Genomic DNA, 25,159 nt, shown 5'->3' on the forward strand with positions numbered 1-25,159 from the left:
ACGGTGTATACTGTACAGGTCTTTCCCCACTGACGAATGAGTTATGTTCAGAGAAACTGCTCGTAAGGCGATTTTTTTTCATAGGTCAGAAATGCTTTTAATACACCTAATCAACCAAACATAGCCTAGCCAAGCATATATATACAGTATATATAGGTCTTCCCCCACTTACGAATGGGTTATGTTCAGAGAAACTGCTCGTAAGGCGATTTTTCATAGGTCAGAAATGCATTTAATACACCTAATCAACCAAACACAGCCTAGCCAAGCCTACCAAGCCTTTTAAATGTGCATAGAACACTTACGTTAACCTACAGTTGGGCAAAATCATTATGACAAAGCCTGTTTTTTAATAAAGTGTTCAGTATCATGTAATTCCATGTAATTTATTGAATATTTTACTGAGAGTACAAATTCGTAAGTGCAAAAATTGGTAAGTTGACCATTTGTAGATGGGGGGAGGACCTGTATGTAAATACAGTGGGCTCGCACAGTGCGCAAGAGATTGGGCAGTCCTGGTCCTTGTGCGCAGTGAATTTGTACACTGAGAATACATAATCTTATGGGAAAAATAACATATGGGCAGTACCCCCTCATACCTGGACATTTTTTGGCCCTTAGAGACAAAATAAAGGTCAAATTTTTCAGACCTTGTACTGCAGATATAGCTACAATAACAGTAATATGGGCAGTCACCTTTACAACAGTAGACAACAGGCCTGATGGACTTAAATAACAGGGGTTCCGAGGCACGGCAACACTTACAGCGCCGCACCCTCCGCCACACCTCCTGCCACACCAGAACTTCCCTCCACAGACTCCTGAGCACCTTCCCTGGGAGCCTCAAAGTCACTCACTTAAGCCATAAATTCCTCAAAGTCCAATGCTGACACATCTGACATTGCATCCTCTTCATCCTCAGCAGGAACAGAATCAGACAGTGTAGCTGATTCCTCACTTTCACTGACTTGAGCCCTCTGTGTGTAACTTGTTATGAGTGTCTGTCTTCTGTTTATTTCTTGCCTGTGCCTGTTTGTGTAGAAATGGAAAAGTTTGTCGATACCACCCAGAATCTCCTCCATTCTCTTAGGTTGGGCAGACACCCAAGAGCAGCACTAAATTGAGTGAGTGGATATATATATATATATATATATATATTTATATATACAGTAGGCTCGCACAGTGCGCGAGAGATTGGGCGGTCCACGACCTCGCGCACTGGGAATTCGCGTACTGGGAATACTTAATCTTATGGGAATAATTACATATGGGCGGTACCCCTTCATACCTGGACATGTTTTGGCCCTTAGAGACATAATAAAGGTCATATTTTTCAGACATTGTACTAAAGCTATAGCTACAATAACAAAAATATGGGTAGTCACCTTGACAACAGTAGACAACAGGCCTGATGACCTTAAATAACAGGGGTTCCAAGGCGTGGCAACACTTACAGCGCCGCACTCCCCACCGCACCTCCCACCGCACCAACACTTCCCTCCACAGACTCCTCTTGAGCACCTTCCCCAGGAGCATCGAAGTCACTCACTTCGGCCAGAAACCGTTCAAAGTCCAATGCTGACACTTCTGCGCAGTAGAATGCCTGGGAATTTCTGTGCATCAACATGACGACATGTGACGCGCTGTGTGAGGGGTGGTCGCGCACTAATAGAAAATGGCATTTTTGAGCTACTCCTTGCCTCTGCCTCGCGTTCTGTGCAGTAAACTCACGCATTCAAGGGTTTTTGGTTATGATTTTTGGTCACTCGCGCACTGTGTGAACCTACTGTATATATATATTATTAGCTTTCTGAGTATGACTACAGGTGCTTAGCTGTGCCAATTTGGAAATGTTAAAATTCAGATTGATAGAGGTTGTAGTTTCAAGAACGTCATAGTTGTCCTTACTGAATGCCTATGGGAACCATTAGCAGGTTATCTCAGCCATGACCCATCATGTTAAAGTTCTAAAGAATGGTGATGCCTTCCAGGTTGGCTGTTCAAACTGAAGTTGACAGTGCCCTCAGAAATAGATGAATTGATGGACGAGGCAGGATATGAGAAGTTCCTGAAGGAGAGCAAAGAGTAGTACAGGTAGTAAGCATGAGGTCGGGGTCAAACATCAGTGCTTGGGATAGACAGAACGTAAAATTATATTGCTTCCAGTGTTGCAAAGTATTTCAAGACAGTATATGTTTTTTCTCTCATTCTCTCTCCCTCTCCTTTCTACTTTAACCCCTTCACTACAAAGATGTATTTTTTTTAAAGAGATTGTCATTGCTACCTCCACACAAGTTTTATTAATCTTAGGACAGACTTCTAGTAGTGAAGGGGTTGATTAAGGCTATATCTAACTCCTCCAGTTCTAAAAGTCTCTTCTGAACTTAAAAAAAATAAACTATATCAGTGGACTGAAGAAGTTATAAAGTGGTCAGAGTTGAGGGTCAACATTAGGATAGACAAAATTTTAACTAAACTACTTCCATTGATGTTAAATATATCGACTGTTTTTTCTGTTCTGGCTTATAATGTGACATACTTTGTTACTGTTTCTCTTCTGACGTGCTGCTTGTATGGATGCTGTAATCAGATTGTACTTTGATAAGTGAACAGGCATAAGCATATTAATAATTATGTAATCATTAAGAGCTGTATTATTAAACCAGAGATTGGAAAGGGAAGGGAAGCTCCCAATTTTTGATGTGTTATTAGTTAAAACCACGATGAGGCAAAGTATATTGTTCTTTTTGCTTCAGAGGAGAGGGATACTGTTATGTAATGTAACTGATTTAACCATGCAGCTCAGGTGCCAGGTTATACAGATGTCCCTCAACTCCTTCCCAGTCCCCCAAAAGAATGATGGTGGACTGTAGGAGGAGGGTAGCTTCAGTCTGCAGTCCACATTTTCACATTTCAGATAAATGTGAAGTACAACCAGTTCTCCTACCTTGTTCAGTATGCTACGTAACTTGCCATGGAGGCTAATTGTGCCTAATGGTCACAGCTGTTCCATTAATGATCATCAGAAATTGGGGGTTTGCTTATATACCTTTGTGCTTTCAGTGTTGATAATACAGCTGTATGTACCAGAAGCTGCAAATGCATATTTCCATTTTCACAGTGGTGTTGGTGAATCCATGTAAAATAAGAAAGTATAAATCCTATTTCAGTAGAAAAGAGTTCTTTCTTTGCTGCTGATGAAGAGAAATGTGTATTTTTGCATTATAGTGTAAATAAAAGTAAGCAGTTTAGAGTCCAGAAATTTGGAGATAGAAGTATTGACATTTTGGAAAAGTGGCAGCTTAGTGATCTGGCAGAGTTTGGTAGGTACTGTAACTATAGGGTGTAGGTACAGCAGACACTTGACTTGTGACTACTGGAACTGGCAGGAGTCGCTGTGTCTAGGATCGTACTAAGGTACTGTATTGTGTTTGATGGTGATGATGATTGACTACCTTCTTTATAGATGGAGCATTGAGGGATTATCTTTTTAAAATCTCAGTTGCTCTTTACCATATCCCAGTACAGCATTTGTTTCAAGTAACCTAGCTCCAGGCTCCTATGCTCCTCATGGGAGCAACATAGGATTGGATGATGGGTGAATGGATGAATTGTCTTTTGTACTTCATGCACAAGAAGAGGAAAGTACACTCTTTGTGTCATCCTGCCTCTGGCTGGAGGAAAATTGTAGCCAGAGATTTCCACCAATCAAAGATGGTGTTCTTTGCTAAGGTGATGGCTAGAAGTACTGTACAAGGAACACGTTGATGCTGTTATGCATGCAAAACTTCAGAGTACCAACAGTAGGCTGTAATCTGGTTTGAGTCCACAGTTACATCTTTCTTTGCCAGGGGTTGAGGATGAGCGGATACTTTATGACTGTATACTTAATCAGCTAATTCCGGTATCTTTTTTTCTGGTGATTGATAGTTTCATAATGAGCAATGTTGCTACTGTACTTGCATTTTTTTCCAAAGACATTTTTCTGAATGGATATTTCTTAATTGTATTGTATATACAGTAGTTCCTTCTTTATGGTTTGTTGAGAAGAATGGCTGACATTCACAAACTTAAGAATTAAGTGGAAAATATAAAAAAAGAAAATGATTCAAAATGGAAAGACGGAATTGTAACAAGTTATTTGGGTGAGTGTACCTCTCATGACAGGCAGTTTGCATGGGGCTTGGGGCTCACCACCTACTCACTCAATGTAGTGCTAGTTTGGGTGACTGCCCTTTCTTCTCCTTCTTCCTTCTGTCATTCTTCCCTTCATTCTTTCCTCTTCCTTCTGCCTACAGGTGACTTTATACTCCCTCTTCTGTCTTTCTTTCCTTCATTCTTTCCTCTTCCTTCTGCCTATGGGCGACTACACTGAGTGGCAAGCTGAAGGGTTTCCTGTACACCAAGAAACCATTTAATGTGCTGGGTGGTAACCATAACACCAAATTGTGGTGCCTGATGGTTTAGTGGGTAATTAAGGCATTCCAGTTGGATTGAGCCAATGCCGGTTAATATCCAAGGGGTGGTTGGGGTTTATTGCTCACGTAATGCCACTCAGGGATGAGTGAAGCTGGTCAATCTCATCTTAATTGTCAGGACCAACTTGCCTGGCCCCGGGCTCCTGCGCATCTCAGTGAGCAACATAGGATTGGATGATGGTTGAATGGATAGAATATTAGTCTCAAATCATCCTCTTCAGTGATATATTTTGGGTACTTTTTTTTTTTTCTCTCTCCATAAATTGTTTACATTATAAACAAAACACATGGTGGTCTGGTGGTAGAATTCTCAGAGAAGAGAGTATGTGTTTGTATGACTTCAGTCCTAAAAGTGGCAGGCAGCATCTCTGTCATGTGCTGTAGAATTGTCTCCTGCCCTAAAAATGATATGGATTCTGATAGCTTAACTTTAGGCATTGCTATAGCCTAGGTCACCCTACTCCCCAAAGTGGTAGCATGTGATAGCAGTTTTTAACACAAGAGAACATTAAAGTGCAAATTAAGCTGATGAGGAACCAAGTGCTAGGGAGTCTTTTTTAAGCTGATGGTAATACAGCTCTTGCTCAGATGAGGGTCACTACTGCCAGAAGATAATTACTATGTAGTCACTGTATGTTGGGTGTCTGCTTTACTTTCATTGTCATTGCTATATGCATTGAGGGGAAAAATAGGTAAGATTATACTAGGTCAGCAGAGCAGTCAGTTGTAGGGTTACAGTGCATATCAGTGTTGTTTGTTTCCAGGTTGCTGGTTATGTTGTGTTGTTGTGCTGTCTCTTCAGGTTTCACAAGGAGACATTTACCTTTATTATCACATGGAGGCATCATATGCCCTTATCATGTCATCATCCAGACGTAGAACTTCACTGTAAACACAGTGCACTATTATTGTCTTATATTCTTGGATTAGAAGTTCACTTTCACAAGTTCTGACACACATTTTGTTATGTTCTCTGTGTCATCCAGGTTATTAAGTCATTACTGAATTGAAAAATTTGTATTGCCGGTAATATTCACTTCGTACCTCGTAAGGTATAAACATTTTACTGTCTGGTGTTCTTGGCATTGAACTTAATTCTCTCAGTTTCTGGCTTGAATTTTATAATATTAATAAAAAATGAAGATTTAAATTCATATTTACTTCATAACTGATCCATACACTTAATTTGTGACACCTCATCTTTAGGTGATAGAAGAGGTCTGGATGATGATGATGATTTCCATTCGTTGATATTGGTTTGGTTTCACTGTTTATCACATCATAGCTGTTTTACTAGAAGAGAGGAGCTCATTCAGGCAAGTACTGTTATTTTGGAAGCATGAATTATACAGTGCAGTCAGAAACAGAAATTTACCTATTGTTGCACTGCAACCGCACACTAAGGGGATGGCTGTCACTTCCTTCCCTGATGCATCATATCAAAAAGAATAATTTTTGATGAGATAGAAGTACATACCAAACCTCTCTCAGCTTAAGAATATTTGGCAGCAGAGGGAAGTAAGGAACAGATGGTGAAATATTAGGCAAACTTTTTGTCACTGACCTTACATCAGAAATACAGTGCCATATATAGTACTGTATATATTTCTTTGTACAGCATAATTCATGCAGAGTTTGATGATTATCCAAAGTTTTAATGAAGAGAGAAATGAGCATGTTTAATTTGACTGGATATTCAATTGTGCCATATTGTTGTTGAAACCTGTATTGTTCTAATTAACTGTTACATATGTGACTGTATAGAAGTTGTTTTTATACCTCCCATTTCTCAGGTAAACAGTGGCTAGAAAATCCAAAAACCTAGGATGAATTTTTACTGTTTGGGAACTTAAATCGTGTGTAGACATTAATCTTAAAGTCAGTTGACATATTTTGTAAATTTATTACTTAACATGACTCTTATGGGTCTTCAGTTCAAATGTGGTTGGTATTAAATGCTGATGTATTGCCACTTTGGGTAGAGCAACTGATTATCCTCCATAAATGTCTAGACTATAGGCTAGTCATAGGCCATAAAGAATTGCATTGTGAAGAGTAATCTCCAGACACTGTTGTTCAGCTATGGAGGGACTTTATAGTACAGAGATTAAAGATGTTCAGTATGAAAGGTCCACCCTAACCTAACGGTTGCAAGAATGGTATGACAAGTTCTTCCTCAGTCTGAAGGGATTAATAAGTGCAGTCTCATCTCATCTCATCTCATCAGCCATTTGAGTGTCCACTGCAGGACTCTCCTATCCCGACCTAAGTGGGGACAATACAGCCAATATATCTCTACCAAGTGGCTTAGGGTGTCTGGTAGAGATTGTATGTAGGGTGAGAAGTGCTTGTAAGTGTAATTGTAGTGTTGGAGTGGCTTTGGATGTGTGTGTAGCCTGTGAACCAAGTGTATTCGGCCCGAGCAAACTGACTGGGTGCAAGCATACTTTATAGTATGCGACACTGGTTCAACCACAGCACCCTTCATGTCTGCCAATGCAGTACGTGGCCAGAAGAATGCTCCCAAAGTTTATTACCCTGGCGGGGCGCGAACCCTCGTTCTTCAGTGTACAAAAACACACACTTTACCACTGCACCACAGAGGCTCCATAAGTGCAGTACTCTTTAATAATTGAATACATATCATCCAACTCCTATTGTGGCATGACCCTAACTGCTAAGGAGTATTTTTTATTCATGTAAGCAAATAAGCTATCAGCACTCATGCGGTCTGCTCCCCCTGCAGCCAGCAGAACCCTCCCTGCTACCCCCCCCCCTCCCCCTTCCTTCTCTCCAACCTTGCTAGCTGAAAATCTGCGCACTTGAGGTTTTTCTTTTCCAGTCATTTTTTTCACTTCAAAATATTTGGATTAGCAGATTTGTTTTTATACTGTTAGAAAGCTAAAACTTTGTAGAATAAGATGAAAGAAAAAAAGAAAGTGATATTGCATTAAGTATAATATTTATGACAAGTATAAGTTGAAAGAGTGCATAAGAATATTTATACCACTTTTGTTTTTTTTGTTTTTCTGGTCACATTTTCACATTTTCCTATGAATGAAAATAGTATCACCGAACTTGAAATTCAGCCAGGCTGATATCAGAACAAATTTCAGGACATTAGATGCAGTTCCTGATTTATGATTAATATTTCTTTGTTTGGATGCGGATCTGTGTCCAAATAGTGGGTTGGATGCTTTTAGGTTGGACATGGATTCGCATCCAAAGACCACAAAAGTGTTAGGGTCAGAATTTGTTAGATGTGTGCATATCTGCAGCCTTGAGAGAATTAACATTTTAAACAGATGTTCATTCATTCATTCATCATCTAATCCAGTGTTGCCCCATGAGGAGTATAGGAGCCTGAGGCTAGGCAAGTTGGTCCTGACATTTAAGATGAGAGTGACCAGCCTCACACATCCCTGAGTGGCATTTCGTGAGCAGTAAACTCCAACCACCCCTTGGATGTAAAACTGAAAATCATAATGATGATGCCCATTGTATCATAAACACTGCAGTGTTAGAACAAATAATGGATCACAGCTTGAATCATCATAACAAAAAAGTGTAATGTGTTCAACCTCACATTGATTGAATTTTGTAGTCAAGCAGATGGATTATGGTCAGCCACACAGTAGCTTTAAACAGTCAGAAAATGTCTGTTCAGTCACTTTATCCTTTCCTCACATTTAATCTTGTTTCACCAACTCCAATTGCATTTTTTGGTTGGGGGGGTATAGACTTATGGTCCATTCCCTATGGCCAGCTGTCCCCCTTAAACATCTTAACTGATATTGACAGTTTTATTCTAAGTACACAAATTAATTAGTCATTGTGTTTTTCATGTGAGTGATTTTCCTATGACTGTTTCAGTTGTACTGCATTGCTATTACCTCTGTCCTCAACTTTCTTTTTTTTTTTCTGTTTTATTTGCAGCCATTTAATTTACATTGTTTGCATTTTCATTATTCATGGATTTTTTTTCTTTTCCCCTAAGGTGTTAACCTGTAACACTAGAATTGCTACATTAAGTGATAACTATACATCTAACAGATGTTGCATAGTGGTCTACTGGATGCGACCCATAATAGTTTTATATACAAGGGGTGGCTGGAGTTTCCGATCCCCATTATACTTGGATAGTTTTTCCTTTATTGAAATGTTGTTTGATGAATGCGGGGAGATCAAGGGTGGGTCGTCATGTTGTGTACTGATGTAATGTATGGTGCCCTCATACACTTTGTGAGATGTCTAGTAATCTGGGAAGTTAAAGGAATCCAACCAGATGTGCCCCATAGGGGTGTTCTTCTAAAGGGTGGTTGGGTTTATTGCTCATGTAATGCCACTTGGACATGTGAGTGATCCCTCTCACCATAAACGTCTGGACTGAGTAGCCAAGCCCTAGCACCTGCATCCATGATGAGGCAATATTTGATCAGATGATAGACAGCTACCTGGTTAGAGTATCAGTTTGGTTTGTTATTGCCAGGTCTTGCACACTTCAGGCTCAGTGACTTTTATAATTCAGCAGCAAACACTGTATGTTTGTTGAATATGTTTATGGAACTCTAGTTTTCTCATTTTATTCTTTTGTACATACAATATGGAAGTAGATGTATTTACATAACTCTGTGTTATTGTGATGGTAACACCAGATTCAACAGTGTTAATCATAGGAGCATGAGTGTTAATGCTAGTACTGTATCATTAGTCCTCCTATGGGTGGGACAACTCTGTTCTGTTTGCGGTAACAGGAGACATTTATATTCAGTTGAGGGTTGGTCATAAGAATTTTGAATGTTAATACTGGTAGTTACCCTTCTCATGGTGGGGACAGGTCTAATATTCTATCTCATTTAATGCTAGACGATTTTATCAAGCCAGCTCATAGGAATTGTTAGATAGTTTTGCAATGTACCATTTGTGTGCACCCTGTACTTCACCGAATTGATTGTATTCATAGTAGTGTTGATAACTGAAGAAGATTTTGTGCCAAGATGGTATGGTCATAGGGAGGGAAAGGCATGGTGTGTTAGTGCCCAAATTAACTTATGCATGTGAGACTGATATGGCATGGTAAAGAAAAGTCAAGGGCAGTGGAAATTGAATTATTTAATGAAAGTGTGTGAAGTTGCTAGAAAAAGAGGTTATGTGATCTGTGAGGAAGTATGTTGATAACAGGGTAGAAGAGTCTCCTTAGATGGTACAGTCAACTGGAGATATTGGATATATATTAGTGATGAAAAAGGTGTATTTGAAAATGGGAGAACGGATGGTTGGCCATGAAGGTGAATGGTTTAGGTAAATTAGTGAATGAGTAAGTGAGGGAAGATTTGTGAAAGTTGATAAGGCATGGTAATTAAAAGGAGAACAAATTGGGAGGAGGAATTACCAGTGGAGGAGCATATGACAAGAGTAATTTGGTAATTGATGGAGTGGCTGTATCTGGCAGGTGTATGTGAAGTTTGGCCTGTGGGGTGGACCCAGGATTCTAGGGTCTTGACTGGTGTGTGAAATGAGTGTCTGGACCATTTCCCTGGACATGCTGTTGATAGTTCTCCGTGTTATGTACTTTTTCTTCCACCCTGATTTTTGTATTTTAACTTACCCCATTCATGAATGGGGGGGAAAATAAATAAGGTCATGATAAGTAAAAGGATGGTTATAAGGATTTGAAGAAAGCAAACTACAGATTGTAAAATGAAAGACTTTATAATCTGACTAGGTGTTCACAAGCACTTCTTAGATGTAAATAATTACATGAATAAAAACAACCCTTTCACCTTTATGGATGCATTAAATTATTTATTGAGGCTACCACAGGATCGTTTTGCATTAAATTATTTATTGAGGCTACCACATGATTGTTTTGTTCAGCTAAGGGGAGTGGCAGTAGTCATCAGAAGGTTTAAAAAAATTTCCTAACCACTGGGCCGATATATTTCCTTGGCTGAAAAGAATGGTCTGGATTTAGCCTGAATAAATTACTTAAATACATCTGTGGCATGGAAAGGGTAACATGAAAACCTAAACATCAAAATGCATTTGGACAATATACACTAACAACTACATACCTACTTATTTTTCTAGTACAGTATATTAAAATAGACATTGTCTTTACATCATTGTGTGAATGAAAGTGGGGACAGGTATAAGAAAATAATGTAGTACAAGAAAGCAAAACCGTTGTAAAGGAATAACTGATTGTTTTGAGACTGATTTATCTACACATTAGGAGTATGTGTAATTTCATAAATCTATATATATATACTGTATATATATATATATACACACACACACATACATACATACTTGCTACCTCCATATGTTTTACCTATATATGGGTATTTTTCATACTGGAGAAGTTAGACATGGCTTTCACTCGTCACTTCAGCTACAAGGGGCCATTCCTACGCTGAATAAAGTTAGGTTACCCCTCCAGGATTAAGGTGTCTTGCTCTGCATTGATATACAGCTGTCTGAGTGCAGCAAGATTATAATATTACATTATGGGACTGAAGGGTGTGAAATGTGTACTGTAAATACATAGCAAACTTAAATAGAAGGGCAAAGGTGAGTGTCTGATATGGCTCATTTAGAAATGCCCAGCATATGTTGTCATGCTTTAGGATTGTGAAGTGTACTTGTGTGACTTAACCCTCTGCGCTGATTGATGTACTGTACTGGTTGATTCTTTCTGTAGTACTTCCAAACAATTTATTCAACTTAGGATAGACCTCTAGCATCGAAGGGGTTAATGATACCTGTATCTAACTCCTCCAGTTTGGAAAGAAGTCTTACCAAAGCTGAATAAAATCATCTGGTAATGGCAAGAATGAAATGAATATCAGGTCGTCAGATTCAGAGTTGTTATAGCACAGGTATCGTAAAAGCAAAATTCAAGACGTAGTGGGAGTGCCTTTGTGGGTAACAAATTGACATATATTTAAAATCGTTTTCTTGCTGTGTCATGATTATTATTATTTGTTTGTTTTTGAGCTTTAGCATAGATTTTCAAGCTAGTGAGGTAAGATACCCTTCATTAACCTCTTCACAAGAACACATTTCTGATAAAATTAGCCTTCATTAACCTCTTCACAAGAACACATTTCTGATAAAATTGTCAAAGTAGGATGAATGATGATGAAGCAAGAAAATATTATAAAATACTGGACAAAGTTTTTACCCTTCAACTCCAGGATGTAATTTTGGTTTATATTCTTCCTGCATCTGGAATATATTTTTAAGAGACCATTCAAGTGATGAAAAGAGTTACCAAAGGCTGTATCTAACCATCCAGTTTGAAAATCTGTCCTGTTATTTTTGTTTTGTTTTTTTCTTTAACAAGAATGACATTTAAACAGAAGTCATTGGGTTCAGTGTTAAGAAAGGAATGAAATCTTTGTGGACAAAGACAGGGATTGCAATATAAATACAGTGGCCGTAAAATGCTTTTTAACCCCATGAATCTGGTTGATGTCCTTTTTAGTTTATTGTTGCTATCAAAAGATTTTGCTGGACTTAAGAAAAACCTCTAATATTGAATGGATATAAGTATGTATCAGACCCCTCCAGTTTGAAAAGCCTGTCCAAGTTGAACTAAATTTTCAAGAGTGGCAAGAATAAAATGAAAGAGACATCCCCAGGCTCAGTAAGTTAAACAATAAATACTTAAAAATAGGTCCTGATAGCACAATAATGGTACAGTATTCTGTAATGCAGTCTCCCTGTCAAGAGACATGGCTTGGCATGGCAAACTCCAGATGATATGTTTACTTAGAAGGATTGTCATTAATGTCTGTATTTATGGCATCCTGAGGAGGGTACTGGAAAATGCCACGAAGATATAGATGCTTTCAAAATTGTACAACGTGGAAACTCCTGTAATTTTTTAAGTACTGGTAAATGATACATTCAGTTCATTTTCTTTTAAACTGCTATATTTTCACTTTACATTTACCATGGTGTGTATTTAGGCAAACATATTACCATGTACTGTACTGTTTGAATCATCATCATCCAATCCTATGTTGCCCCATGAGGAGCATAGGAGCCAAGGGCTAGGCAAGTTTATCCTAACATTTAAGATGAGAATGACCAGCCTCTCTCATCCGCGAGTGGCATTACGTGAGCATTAAACCCCAACCATCCCTTGGATATAAACCTTCACTGGCTCAGTCCGATTGGAGTGCCATAATTGCCCATTAAACCACCAGGCGCCAAAATTTGGTTGTATGGTTACCACCCAGCGTAGTAAATGGTTTCATTGTTTACAGGAAACCATTTGGCTTGTCACTCAGTGTAGAGTCACCCACAGGCAGAAGGAAGAGGAAAGAATGAAGGAATGAAAAACAGAAGAGGATGGAAGGAAAGAAGGATGGACAAGAGGAAAGGGCAGACACCCGAGAGCAGTAAATAATGTTAAATACAGTATAAAATAAAGCTCAGTCAGTTAATAGGGACGTCTACCAGTTTTAATCAGTACAGTATTGCTAGTATTTAAGTAGCAATGTACTGTACATTACAACAAACTGTAGTTAAGCTTTATAGAAATGATACACATAGCTGTTCTTCCAGTTGTTTCTCAGAATGCCACATTTTCCATAAATGTTTATCAGTCTGCTGCCTTACATTAATCCCAGAGTTCATCGAGGATGGGTGTGACAACGAAATTTCCATGCTTTTCTGTCATCACCTAGCATTACAATCAGTCCTCAGTTAAAGTATAGGATGTCTGCAGGCAGAGTGGTACTTTAGATTAAATACATTTATGAGACTTACTTTTGATTTATAAATGAAGGGTAAATGTAGAACACTACTTTCTTACTTCAAAGTAATTTCAGAATGATTGACTAAACATTAATGAAGAAAGGGTGTTATGTCATCAGTAACTTAACTTTAAATAAGGATTAATTGTGCTCATGTCCCTTTACATTATCCCCATCTTTAAACCTCACTCTTGACATCATCATCATCAATTTCTTCTTTATCTTTGGTTTCATACATTTTTGTCAGCTTTTGATCCATCTTGCATTTTGTCACAATCATTTCTACATATTTTCCTTAAACCAGTCACCTTCACCACTTACTTCACTGTGCATTGCCAAATTCTTTTGTTCATCTTGTCTCGCCAGGTGATTCCACTTACACTCCTTAGGTAAATATTCTTTCCTTGACAAAATCCTCATGACAGTTGCAGTTCACCTCTATAATAGTAATAAAAAAAGAGTAATTTATGAATTTGCATACTCAGTTCCCTGCACCTTGTCACTATTGTATTTTTGAAGCTTGTCACTTTTCTGTCCTGCTGGACGGTCTTCCTAATTTCTCCAGTCATCATGATGGATGGATGGATCTTGCCATCTAACTAATAATCATCTCAGATGTTTAAATTCCTTTGCAACACAATTAGAACAAAGTTTTACAAAATACCTAATATATGGTGCTTTTTAAATACTGTACAGGTACCATGATTTTGGGGTCTCCTCCAACATTAACTCATGTTACAGTGCAAACAGACACAGAAATGCTCCCAAATTCACTTAGCAGTGTATCTAACTGTAATTATCTGTCCTTATCCCCAAGCAGTATGGCATCATATGCATCCTTATGAGGTCTGTTCAGAAGGTATCCTACCTTAGGCTCTAAAAAAATAGCTAACATGTTGAGCTAGGACACTAATCCCCCTCAGAACAGGCCCCTTCTGACTTGACACATGTAGCCCAGTACTCTTTCCACTGCCTGAAACATTTTTCAGGGTTGATTTTCGGTATCTCCAGCAGGTGCTTTGATGCATTCATCATGATCTCATCTCTTGGATGAATGTTGCTCAAGACATTCTGGTGTGCATGATTTGCAATCCAGACTTTCTGAAGACTGATATCACTGGAGATGAGACATGGGTATATTGGTACAATCCGGAAACCAAAGCACAATCCTCCCAGTCAAAATGTGTAGGATTGCTTTGGCCCCCAAAAGCACAACAGGTCCACAGCAAGGTGAAAAGCACTCATATGTTGACAATTTTTTTTCGACTACCATGGTGTTGTGCATCATGAATACACGCTGAAAGGTCAGACTGTCAACAAATATTATTACAATATCTCGACATTATTCATCGTCTTCATGATTCATTTTGGTGGAAAGGGCCTGACCTTTGGAAAATGGCAAGTTGAAAGCTACACCATGACAATGCCCCTGCCTGTTCTTCTTAATTGATTCAGGAATTTTTGTCCAAGAACAACATTTTGCCTGTCCAGCAGGCTCCCTACTCACTAGACATGGCTCCATTCGACTTTAGGTTATTCCCCAAGCTCAAACCTCCACTGAAGGGTGCCCAGTTTGAGACAAGAGATTATGTTGAATGCGATGAAGCAAATGCAGGAGATAACGAAAACCGACTTCAAAAAATGTTTCAGGCAGTGGAAAGAATGCTGGGCTTTGTGTGTCAAGTCAGAAGGGGCTTGCTTAGGGGGGGATTAGTGTCCTAGCTTAACAGGTTAGCTATTTATGTATTTATTATTTTTTTTAGAGCCTGTGGTTGGGCATTTTCTGAACAGACGTTGTATATTCAGAGAAAGATGTTTCCAAGTTTAAAATATTGACCGGTAGAGGGGAATCACCATGAGATTCCAGTACCCCCATCATCCTTTAAGGGTTGATGCAGTATGTATCATCACTTGCACAGATCAAGATTAAAAACATTTTCTTTGTGAAAGAGAAAAGTAGCTGCTGTATTTAGATGAAGAGGCTTAGGCCTGTCATGTTGTCAGTTTAGGAGGCTTCCTAGCTCCTGTTCCTTATTTTATTTTCTATATTCTAGATTAGCAGTATATTCTTATATGGTAGGCAGTCTTTGGCAGTATTAAAGACATAACATACATAAAAGAGGGAAAGTGTAGTATGCAAAATAGTCAGTAAGGAAGAGGTACTAAAGAAGCTTCTGAACTGATGAGAATAGGGGGTCTTAATTATGCTTTCATACATGGCAGAACATGTATCACAACCAGAAACTCCACACATTGTTCACAATTGGTTCTAGATGTACAGTAAATATACACCTTTCAGTAAAAGAAAATATCATTAAAATTTGCAGTTGTAGCTTCAGGACCATTGTGCAGTATTCTGGTAGGCCTTCAGAGGATAGATGTGGTGGTATGAAAAAAGGAAGGGACTGATTCTTTTGTGCTCACATGACACTGCGGATCCAGTCCATGTAGTACTGAATATGGGTGTAGACTCCTGGGTGGCGTGGCTCACCACAGTTTTTGCCCCATGATACCAGACCCAGCAGCATGTAGACTCCTACCGGGTAATGGAGACATCATTAATATATAACAGTGTTTCCATTCTATATTCATTATCAGTTCTGTACTGTAATCATTTTTCATGATACTTTTTATTAGTTTTATTTGATATAGTATAATGGTCAAGTTTATGAAATAAAGAAGCTGCTGGTATTGCATATACCTGTACCATTACATACCGTCTATGTTGCAAGCCAGAGGACCTCCAGAGTCACCATTGCAAGAGTCCCTGACTCCATCAATGTGTCCTGCACAGATCATGCCAGGGCCATAGCCTCGTTCACCATGCAACTGCTGACACTCTGTGTCGTTCAGCAGCAGAACTTCAGTACTGTGAAGCTCCTGAGGTTTGGAGAAGTAGTTGTCCGCTGTGGAGAAATGGCATGGCCAAATACCGTATTAGAAATTTTCATCCAGATGAGCGTCATATGAGCCTGTGTGTGCTGCAACTGGTTCTGTACCATTTACCAACTCATGGCCTGGGCATCTCTAGTAACGTATTCCAGCTGGTACCTGATGATTCAGTTCAACTTAGTGAATTCAAAAGCATGGGATAATACATTCAGTGCTGTAGTGAAAACTTGTCTTAATATTTTATTAAGCCATAGTGTTCCAGCCAAGTCAAGGGTGCATTAATGGATATGAGCTGGTGATAAAGGAACAGAGTAAATACTGTGCAAGGGACTATGTGAAAGCCTTAATACTTACGGTCTGTGAGTCCCCAGCCTGAGACCTGACAGCTGGTGCCTGGTGTGTATGGAGTGGAGGAGTTAGGGAGGCAGGCGGGGGTTACAAAACGGGACATCTGGAACCCTTTACCCCTCTGAGCCTTGATCTTAATAACCGCTACATCGTTGTTGTAGTGACCACCTATGGAAGCACAGGCTTGAATCAGTAATTATTTTTATTATGAAGATTCTGCAAAAGCTCACTTGGGATTACATATGGTATTAATATTTGTTTACAACAATTTTGTGTAATTAGTACTTCTGCAGTTAGTAATTCTGCGCTGTCCCAAGCTGTCATACTTCTCAGTTCATTAGTTTGGAAACTCAGACGCGAAAGGGAAAGGGAAATGTTCCCCTGCGCGATCATATAGCCTTCCTAGGTGACAGGAGGGTGCCACCCCTCTCGACATGGCAGCTACCGGGCGTGCCTCGAACTCACGCCCCCCACCCCACACCCCTCGGTCCAGAGTCTGACGCTTTACCGCAGAACCACCCTGCCCCCCAAGCCAGACATGAGAAATATTGACTGAAGCTTATATGTAAGTCATTACAATATATAGTACAGCTGTAACCTTTTAGATACTGATACTCACCGACAGCAAAGAAAGGATGGACTACCCAATCTTCAATCTCGAACATTTGCTCGTCTTGGTCATAGCGAGTCAAGTGATGGTCTCCCACCTGTTGATAATGCAAGCTTTAAAAAAAAAAAAAAATGCATATCACAGACACTTGAGAGACTACTTAATGTCAATTAATGTCCAATAAGTATTTTATATTTTGTTCAAATACTATCTCAAGACAAGTTTACTAAACTCAGATTTTTCAAAGTGGAGGGGTTTATAGTCTTCGCTAACTCGCTCACTACAAAATATTTCCCCGTCCCTAAACCAAAAAAATCATCTGGAGGCAGCAAAGATTAACTGTATCACCGGACTGACTGGGTTAACATTTCACTGATGGTGATGATGTTTTATGCCGTGCACTTCACCTCCCTTTGTGGAACTAAGAGCACTACCCTTATTTAGAGAACTGTATGTTGAAGCATATAGCATTGTAATAGGATTCCCTCCCTGATGTCAACCAATGACCCTTGGAAGTAAACTGCTGACCCCTCAGTCAATATCATGTTCTTTAAACCACCAGACCATAATGGCTACAGATTACTTGTGGAGGTTTCCCACAGCGAAATAAAATCATTCCTGACGATTTTATAAGCCTGGGGTACATTTCTTGTACTGTAAGTTTTTGAAGGTTGTATCTGGCCTTTCCTGTTCGAGAATTCAAAGCTGAATAAAGTCGCCTCGAGGTAGTTGGAATAAAATACGCCATAGGTCTGAAAGGGTTTATTACATCACATACTGTAGCTTTTCCTTGCATTAACTCTGCTTCCTATTTTCACAAGCTTGCCAACTGCTGAGTGTTACCGTTGTGTTCCAAGTCTCAAACTGGTGCTGTTGCAATATCTACAAACAGCTATAATAGTTTACATCCCACTCTCCCGCTCACCAGCACCCATTATTTCATTTCTTACAAGGACACCATATTTAATCATAATTTGTTCTTGCTGTTTCCTTCTGAATGTATTCATTAGAGTATTGACTTGGACTTGAGGGGTTAGATACGGCTTTCATTAACCTGTTCACTACTACTATCCAAAGCTTACTATAACTGGTAATGGCAAGAATATACGTTACAGTAGTGAAGGGTTAACCTTTTCTTTCCGGGGACATCTTTTTCACCTTAATCGTGCAACCTCGTGGCGATTTTACTCGAGATTTTTCCAACTAAAGTGTTACATGTGGCCTTCCCTACAGTAAGAAAGGTATCCCTGATGCTGAATACATTCGTCTGCCAGTAGCTGGGAAAAATACGTCATCCGGTTGAAGTTCAATTCACCATATTTATTCACTTTATTTTTAAACATTTACTGGCTACTTTATATGAATGAAGACGTGGATGCCACACAAGAATTATATATATAACTCTTCACATCTGAAGAGTGAACTGAGATTGTTTCTAATTCATTTACTATGAAATTTTTACTATCTTCTCCAGGCTGAATAAAACTGGTTGAAGACAGCACGGACGAAGTACCCTAATGAAGGGATTTTTCTGCCAACCTTCACACACACACACACACACACACACACACACACCTTCAGGAGGAATTAAGCTTCATGAATGGAGCAATTAATGGCAAATGGAATTCATTGTGGACAAGCGTCATGTAATTAAATATGGTAAAGTGAGAAAAGACCAGAATGGGATTATAAGTTAAGAAAATCAACCTTGTACATATCAGATAGAGGGAAGGATCTAGAGTAATTATCAATAACAGACATCAGATGTCCGTATCAGTGGGAAGGTACGTAATATGGATCTGCTTGCTAATATGAGAATAGCATTCACATATATAAATGAAGATATGCTGAGAAAGATAATAACATCATTCATCAGACCAACCCTGGAATATGCATCAGTAGTGTGGAATCCTCATCTCAAAAAACACATAGATAAGATTGAAAAAGTACAATGGGCAACTACAAGATGGACACCAAGCTTAGGGAATCTAAGCTACGAAGAAAGATAAGAAAAACTGAATCTACCAACACTACAGAAGGAAAAGAGGAGACGTGATATATAAATGCATCTCAGGGGAAGAGAAAATAGAACAAAATGAATATATAACCTATGGGGAAGCATCAGCAAGAGGACACTGCATAAAACTCTCTCTCTCTCTCTCTCTCTCTATGTATATATATATATATATATATATATATATATATATATATATATATAAGAGGCGATAAAGACGTAGGGAAATTGTTTCCCAAATAGGGCAATTGATCGGTGGAATGCATTACCAAATGAAGCAGTGTGCCAAAACTATTCACAAATTTAAGGGTATGTATGATAAAAATGGTTTAATGCACGGGACATTACGAGCTTGACTCATTCCTGTAAAGATACAATTAGGTAAGAACACACACACGCCATTCCTCCCCCTCCCCTCCCTCTCTCTCAGGCACATTTACGCATCACCCTCGCCGGTAAGAGGAGTGCAAAGCGACATGAAAAACTTCCACTCAACACTAAAATAACCAGCCTACAAGAAGAAACCGAGGGGTGGTGTGTGTGTGTGTTTACGCTGTTGTTTATCTACATAGGCCGTACAACATACCCAGCAGCCTTCAAACAGTCAAACGTCACCACTTTGGCATTAATACCCTGTATCTGTGTCTTCCATCTCGCTATTTTGATATACCGGTACTAGGAATACTACACTTCAGTCCTGGTGTTAGGGTATCACGGGGCATTTTTATGACGCTGGGGTTCTTTTGAAACGGCAGCAGCGAACAAGGTGAATCCTAAAATGATTCCCTGCAATAGCTGTGATCCATCTCGTGCTCCGCAGTACCCACTGTAACGCTCAGTGGGCTCCACATACTCTCCCACCGCCTTCCACAGCCACTGTCTTTGAAGTCTAGCCGTTAATTCCTTGGTGCAAAATACAGTCAAAAGCTTGAATGATGAGTGCACGGGTGTGAAGCCAATTTTACTGGACACATCACTGACTTATGCTTTCCGTTTCATATTTCAGGACCGTATCCACCCAGTTTTTAAAGTGAGAATTAGGGTTACGCAGTGGTGGTTAGATATCGAAGAATGGAGGGGAAGTGAAGGTGAGATCAAGCTCTGTTCGTGGGGGTGGGGGGTAACCCACTGCTACATAGTGTTCACACATCAAATAACTCGAAATTTCAAGTGGGAAGCCAAGCTAAAACCATTTATACATCACACCTTCCCTACACTGGCAGATCCCAGGCAGGGCTGTGATTCACATCGAAAATTGAGACGATTTTCCTTTCATAAAAAAAAAAAAAAAAAAAAAAAAAAAACGAAAGCTTCCCACTTCTTTTCCTTCCATCAAATGCGACCTTAAGTCCGTACATTTCAGTTTTAAGAAGGCGAATGTACTATGTAAAATGGGACCCTAGCCTTTTTTTTTTTTTTTTTTTTTTTTTTTTTTGAAGCATACGGCCATTAGTTACTTCAGAGGCCTTGATGATAAGTTTGTGACATTAAACAATAAAGAACCAACCTTGATACGAAAGTCGTGTCGTACGAAGCCAGGCTGCTGCAGACAGTGAGCTGCAGTGAGGACGTGAAGATGAGATATGATGGCGCCGCCGCAGTGGTGGGTGAACCCTTCACCACGCTTATACATCTCGATTTCCACCTGAAGCACCAACAACGGTACGTTATGTTAGTGCTTCCATATTAATTACTGCAAACGTTCACGCAGCCATACCCTTATAATCACCTGTATACCTCCCTTCCTCCCCGTTTTTTTTTTTTTTTTTTTTTTTTTTTCTCGCCTTTGATGTCAGATAGTGTTTCATATTCATTATATTGTGAGAGCTGCTAATGGAAGGTCCTATGGTCCGTCGGGACATTAACTCTTTAGGCCAGGGGTTGTCCCCGGCGGGAAAGAACTATCCTGCCACACAGCGGGAAATAACAGAAAGGGATACCGGTATCAATTCTCTCACTCTTGACCCACTTAATTGTTTATAATGCGTTTAATGTGACACTTTGAGACATTGATAGTATACTGTATTTTCTCCTCGGTTCAATGAATATACACGAGTATACCGGTAAATTGTTTGTGTGTGTGTGTGTGTGTGTGTGTGTGTGTGTGTGTGTGTGTAATAAAACATGACCAGTTGTAGACAAGCTAAGTTCGGGAGGATACTTACAATTAACACGTATAATAAGCATGTAATATGTATCTTGGAGATTATATTATTATTATTATTAGTATTAGTATTAGTATCTAGCTGACACGGCGTAATTCCACGAGAAAACTTATTATTAACCTACTTGCCATGGGTGATTCCCGTACGTGGACACTCCGCCTCCCACAATCCTTGGCGTCACCACCCTGCCACAGGTGTATGGTTTGGGCTCCAGCACGTCAACAGGATGGCCACCTCCCCGCACCCCCAGCGTCAGATCGGCGGAAGGGAACTTGGGGTACCCGCCATGACGGAACTGCGCACGGCGGCTGGCGTTACCTGGCGGGACAACATACACAGGCACAAATTAATGATTATCACAGTCTCTCTCTCTCTCTTTTATTAGTTACATGATTATTATTCAGCCAGGAATTATCATTACATCTCATATAAATATAATGCTGCTGAGATATGTGCTCGTGGTACACCCAGGACAGTGAGAGGGTTGTACCGTGTCTTTACGACAGGTCACCGAATCGAACCTCCCGACCATCTCGATTAGAACCACCAACAAAGCTGCTTCATTCAAACTGGACTCGGCACACGAATCACTGCTGGTGAATGAGTGATACAGCTTATAAATGTATTGTAATAATTTGCAATATTGCATAATATATGGAATATATTATAATTATGCTGAGTGTATTCATTCACATATAAACACAGGATATATCAGTAGATTAAGATGTCTAATAACTCTTTACAGTCGTTTCGTACCCGTGTCTTTTCGCATTAAGACGATTCCTAGCTTCACCTGTTCGTCCAGTGTAATTTCGTACTTATAGACGTTTCGTAACCACGCATGTTCATCCAATGTAATTTCACACTAAGACTTTCGTAACTAAGCCTGTTCAGCTAGTGCTATTTTGTACAAAGACGTTTATTAACACCTATTCGTCCATTGTCATTTCGTCCCCACGTTATTTCGTAACTAGTTCATTTCATAACTTCATGTAATACATCTTCAGTTATTGTTGCAGGAGGCACTAAATATTGTAATAAATAGACAGATGTCGGCAGTTGATCGGCCAAGTATGTAAACTGAAGCAATACTTCATAAATTTCATGTGTTAATTAAAAATTTAATTGTATAATATAATACGAACATTTTGTAAGCGAATAAAAACACCTTTCACAGTATAGTATTTAAAAAGATGCCTGATGGTTTCCTATAACTCAGGTAACCATTTTACTACACTGGGTGGTAACCATATAACCAGATAACGGGGTGATATCGAGCCTGCTGTGGTGCCCCTGCTAATTGGATGGAGCGACGCAAGTGCGGTGTCCATCCAGGAACCACTCCATACTTTTTCCCCACGCCTCGCAACACCGAAGAACTGTCAACCCGAAGAAAGCGTTTGTTCACTGCACGGGACAGCCCTGCAGGGGCGGTTGCTTGCATGCGGTTAATGGATCTGCTCGGCCAGACAGACAGACGTTGATCGGCAACAACAATAAAAACATCAACCCGTATCGTAATCATCCCAGGTGCTGAAGACGTCGTGGATTGTTCTATACATTTTTTCCCTCTGCCCCTTTCAGAACTCCAACAGAACAAAAAATAATGAAAATAAATAGGCCCAATCCCCAAGGTGGGCAGTGGCTGATAAAGTAAATAAAGCAAAATTTTGCACCCACAATAATTATCATTATTTATGAGGTAAAGTTCAGTTTGGACACCTTCACATGAATTAAAAAAAAAAAAAAAAGTTGTAAATAAATGTTAACAGGCCGCAAAACGGCGTCACAAGCCGTGATAAAGTTTCGTAATTATTCATATTTTAAAGTTCAGTACGAAACGTCTGTGACGACATAGGCAAGGTAAAGAGACAGGTACGAACCGACGTGGTGACGAAACGGCTAGCAGCGAAACGTGATATGAAACTACCCGCTGCCCTGATCCGGTCCTTGATCTCCGATATCATTAGTGCAGCAGTTCAGCTGCTTGAGCATCACATTAAACGTGATAATTTTTCACCATAATAAAACTGCAGACACAAAACGATCCACCACTGTAATTCAAGCTGGCTGTATTGTTCACCACGTGAAAAATATTAGCTTTTACTATAGTTCTTTTACCTAAATTTGGCCCATGTTTTCAACCTATTGCAACCTACATCGTGTAGCTTAGTAGTAGAAAAAGGCAGTGCTACGGCTGAACATTCTTTCCATAGCATTTCTGTATGAGTAGCACCATAATCCACTGTTAAATCTGCCGTTACAACTTAGCACTGAAGATGGAGGAATTATAATTTCAGGCCAAGTTAAGGTGAAAACAGCATCAGCTCGTGTCCTTTCTTCTGCGGGGAGCCACACGTCCACCCACCTACCCACAAAGTCCACCCACCGAACCATCTTTCCTTACCCATCGTGCTCACTCATCCACCCACCCTGCTCACCACTCCACCCACAAAGTCCTCCCACTCCACCCACGCGGCCACCCCACCACACCCGGCTGTGAGGAGAGTTCCATCTGTGATAATAGTTCTGATCGCGAAATCAGTTTCGGCTGTGATTAGTTCCAACCTTGAGAATAGTTCCGGTTAGGTTAATTTCGGCCGTGGGATTAGTTCTAGTCATGAAATTAGTCCTGGCCATGTGAATAGTTCTGGCCGTGTGATTGTAGTTCGTGCAGCGAGAAAATACTGTAGTTCTGGCCGCGTGGATATAGTTCCGGCCGTGAGAATATAGTTCCGGCCGTGAGAATAGTTCCAGCCGTGAGATTAGTTTCGGTTGTGAGAAGTCTCGGCCGTGAGAATAGTTTCGGCCATGAGATTAGCTCCTATCGAGAGATTGGTTCCGGTTATGAGAATAGTTCCGGTCGTGGGATTAGTTCCGGTCGTGAGATTAGTTTGTGTACATAGTTCCTGCTGTCTCTCCAACCAACACAGTGCCACAGCTTGGATTACCACAAGAGTTGCAACTCTCTCTCTCTCTCTCTCTCTCTCTCTCTCACACACACACACACACACACACACACACACACACACACACGAGCGAGCCAGCCAGCTAGCGCGTGCACAGAGCTTGTGTAGTAGTATCGTTGAACCGAGTTGGGAAGGTTCAGTATGGTGATCTGTCCTCGAGGTAAGGTACAACGGGTTACTTTCTCACTGTCCAGGGTGTTCCGTGAATTCATGGTCTCATTTCTGTTTCATTATGAAGTTATCAGATAATTATCACATATTACATCAACAAGTAACGTAGACAGAGTTTAGGATTTCCACCTTCACTTATCATAAATAATTACATAATTATCCTGTCAGTTCATCCTGTAACAACCTAGAGAAATGGGAAACAATTAAGAAATTATTGTGATTGAACATCGAATTCTACTGTATATCAATTCTTTCATCGTTTGTGGCACTAATGAAAATTTTATTGTCAAATATCAGACGACCTAGCTGCGAGTAGACAGGTAAACAATATGGGCAGGACAAGAGGAAAGGCTTACGCACTAGTGAGAATGAAACTGATAAGTAAACAAAATGAGCAAAGCAGTGAGAGCTCAACTGTTTAAATAGAAAGTAAAAAGAGGGTATGTGCTAAATGATGACAGCGAGGAAAGCAAACGGTGAAAACAAGATGAGTCAAAAGAATCATTTTACGAATGAAGGATTTACAAACTATATACAGCTGAAGGAGAGCCTCAAAAGTGGGTGAAAGGGGTTCGGAGAGTGAGACAGGTAGGGTAAATAAAAAAAAAAAAAGGATGAAACAAGAGGGAAACAAGTACACAAAAAGGATGGTTCTGAGACGACAAAAGAACATACAATAAACGGAGTCGCACGCGATTTTACGTAGCCGAAGGAAATATCTAGAAGTGTGTGAAAGGGGCGACG

At 39.8% G+C, this 25,159-nt stretch overlaps 2 protein-coding genes across 4 annotated transcripts in view; one reads left to right on the top strand and one right to left on the bottom strand.

Moving 5' to 3' along the window:
• The window catches only part of ppl (glycine cleavage system H protein, mitochondrial), a 35,614-nt gene extending 21,945 nt beyond the window's left edge, over positions 1 to 13,669 (top strand). The window contains exons 5-6 of one of the 3 annotated variants that reach the window (XM_080268183.1): positions 1,992 to 2,094; positions 5,243 to 6,561. In XM_080268183.1, the coding sequence (XP_080124309.1) occupies positions 1,992 to 2,089 (98 nt within the window). In that variant the 3' untranslated portion in view covers positions 2,090 to 2,094; positions 5,243 to 6,561. Of the gene's footprint in view, positions 1 to 1,991; positions 6,562 to 12,754 lie in introns of those variants that run through there. The other 2 variants (XM_080268184.1, XM_080268182.1) reach the window with 2 other exon arrangements.
• A 1,884-nt stretch (positions 13,670 to 15,553) lies between these two features.
• Positions 15,554 to 23,686, bottom strand: LOC145394020 (serine protease 30-like). Its single transcript, XM_080267990.1, has 7 exons — positions 23,683 to 23,686; positions 21,400 to 21,593; positions 20,618 to 20,755; positions 17,106 to 17,193; positions 16,493 to 16,654; positions 15,964 to 16,152; positions 15,554 to 15,782 (listed from the first exon to the last, which is right to left on the bottom strand). The coding sequence occupies exons 1-7, from the start codon at positions 23,684 to 23,686 to the stop codon at positions 15,667 to 15,669; spliced, it is 891 nt and encodes a 296-aa protein (XP_080124116.1). The 3' UTR covers positions 15,554 to 15,666.
• Positions 23,687 to 25,159: the final 1,473 nt, after the last annotated feature.

The sequence above is a fragment of the Coenobita brevimanus genome, chromosome 26 (assembly GCF_032717465.1).
Source record: "Coenobita brevimanus isolate Jiangsu-jjx chromosome 26, ASM3271746v2, whole genome shotgun sequence".
Lineage (NCBI taxonomy): Eukaryota > Metazoa > Arthropoda > Malacostraca > Decapoda > Coenobitidae > Coenobita > Coenobita brevimanus.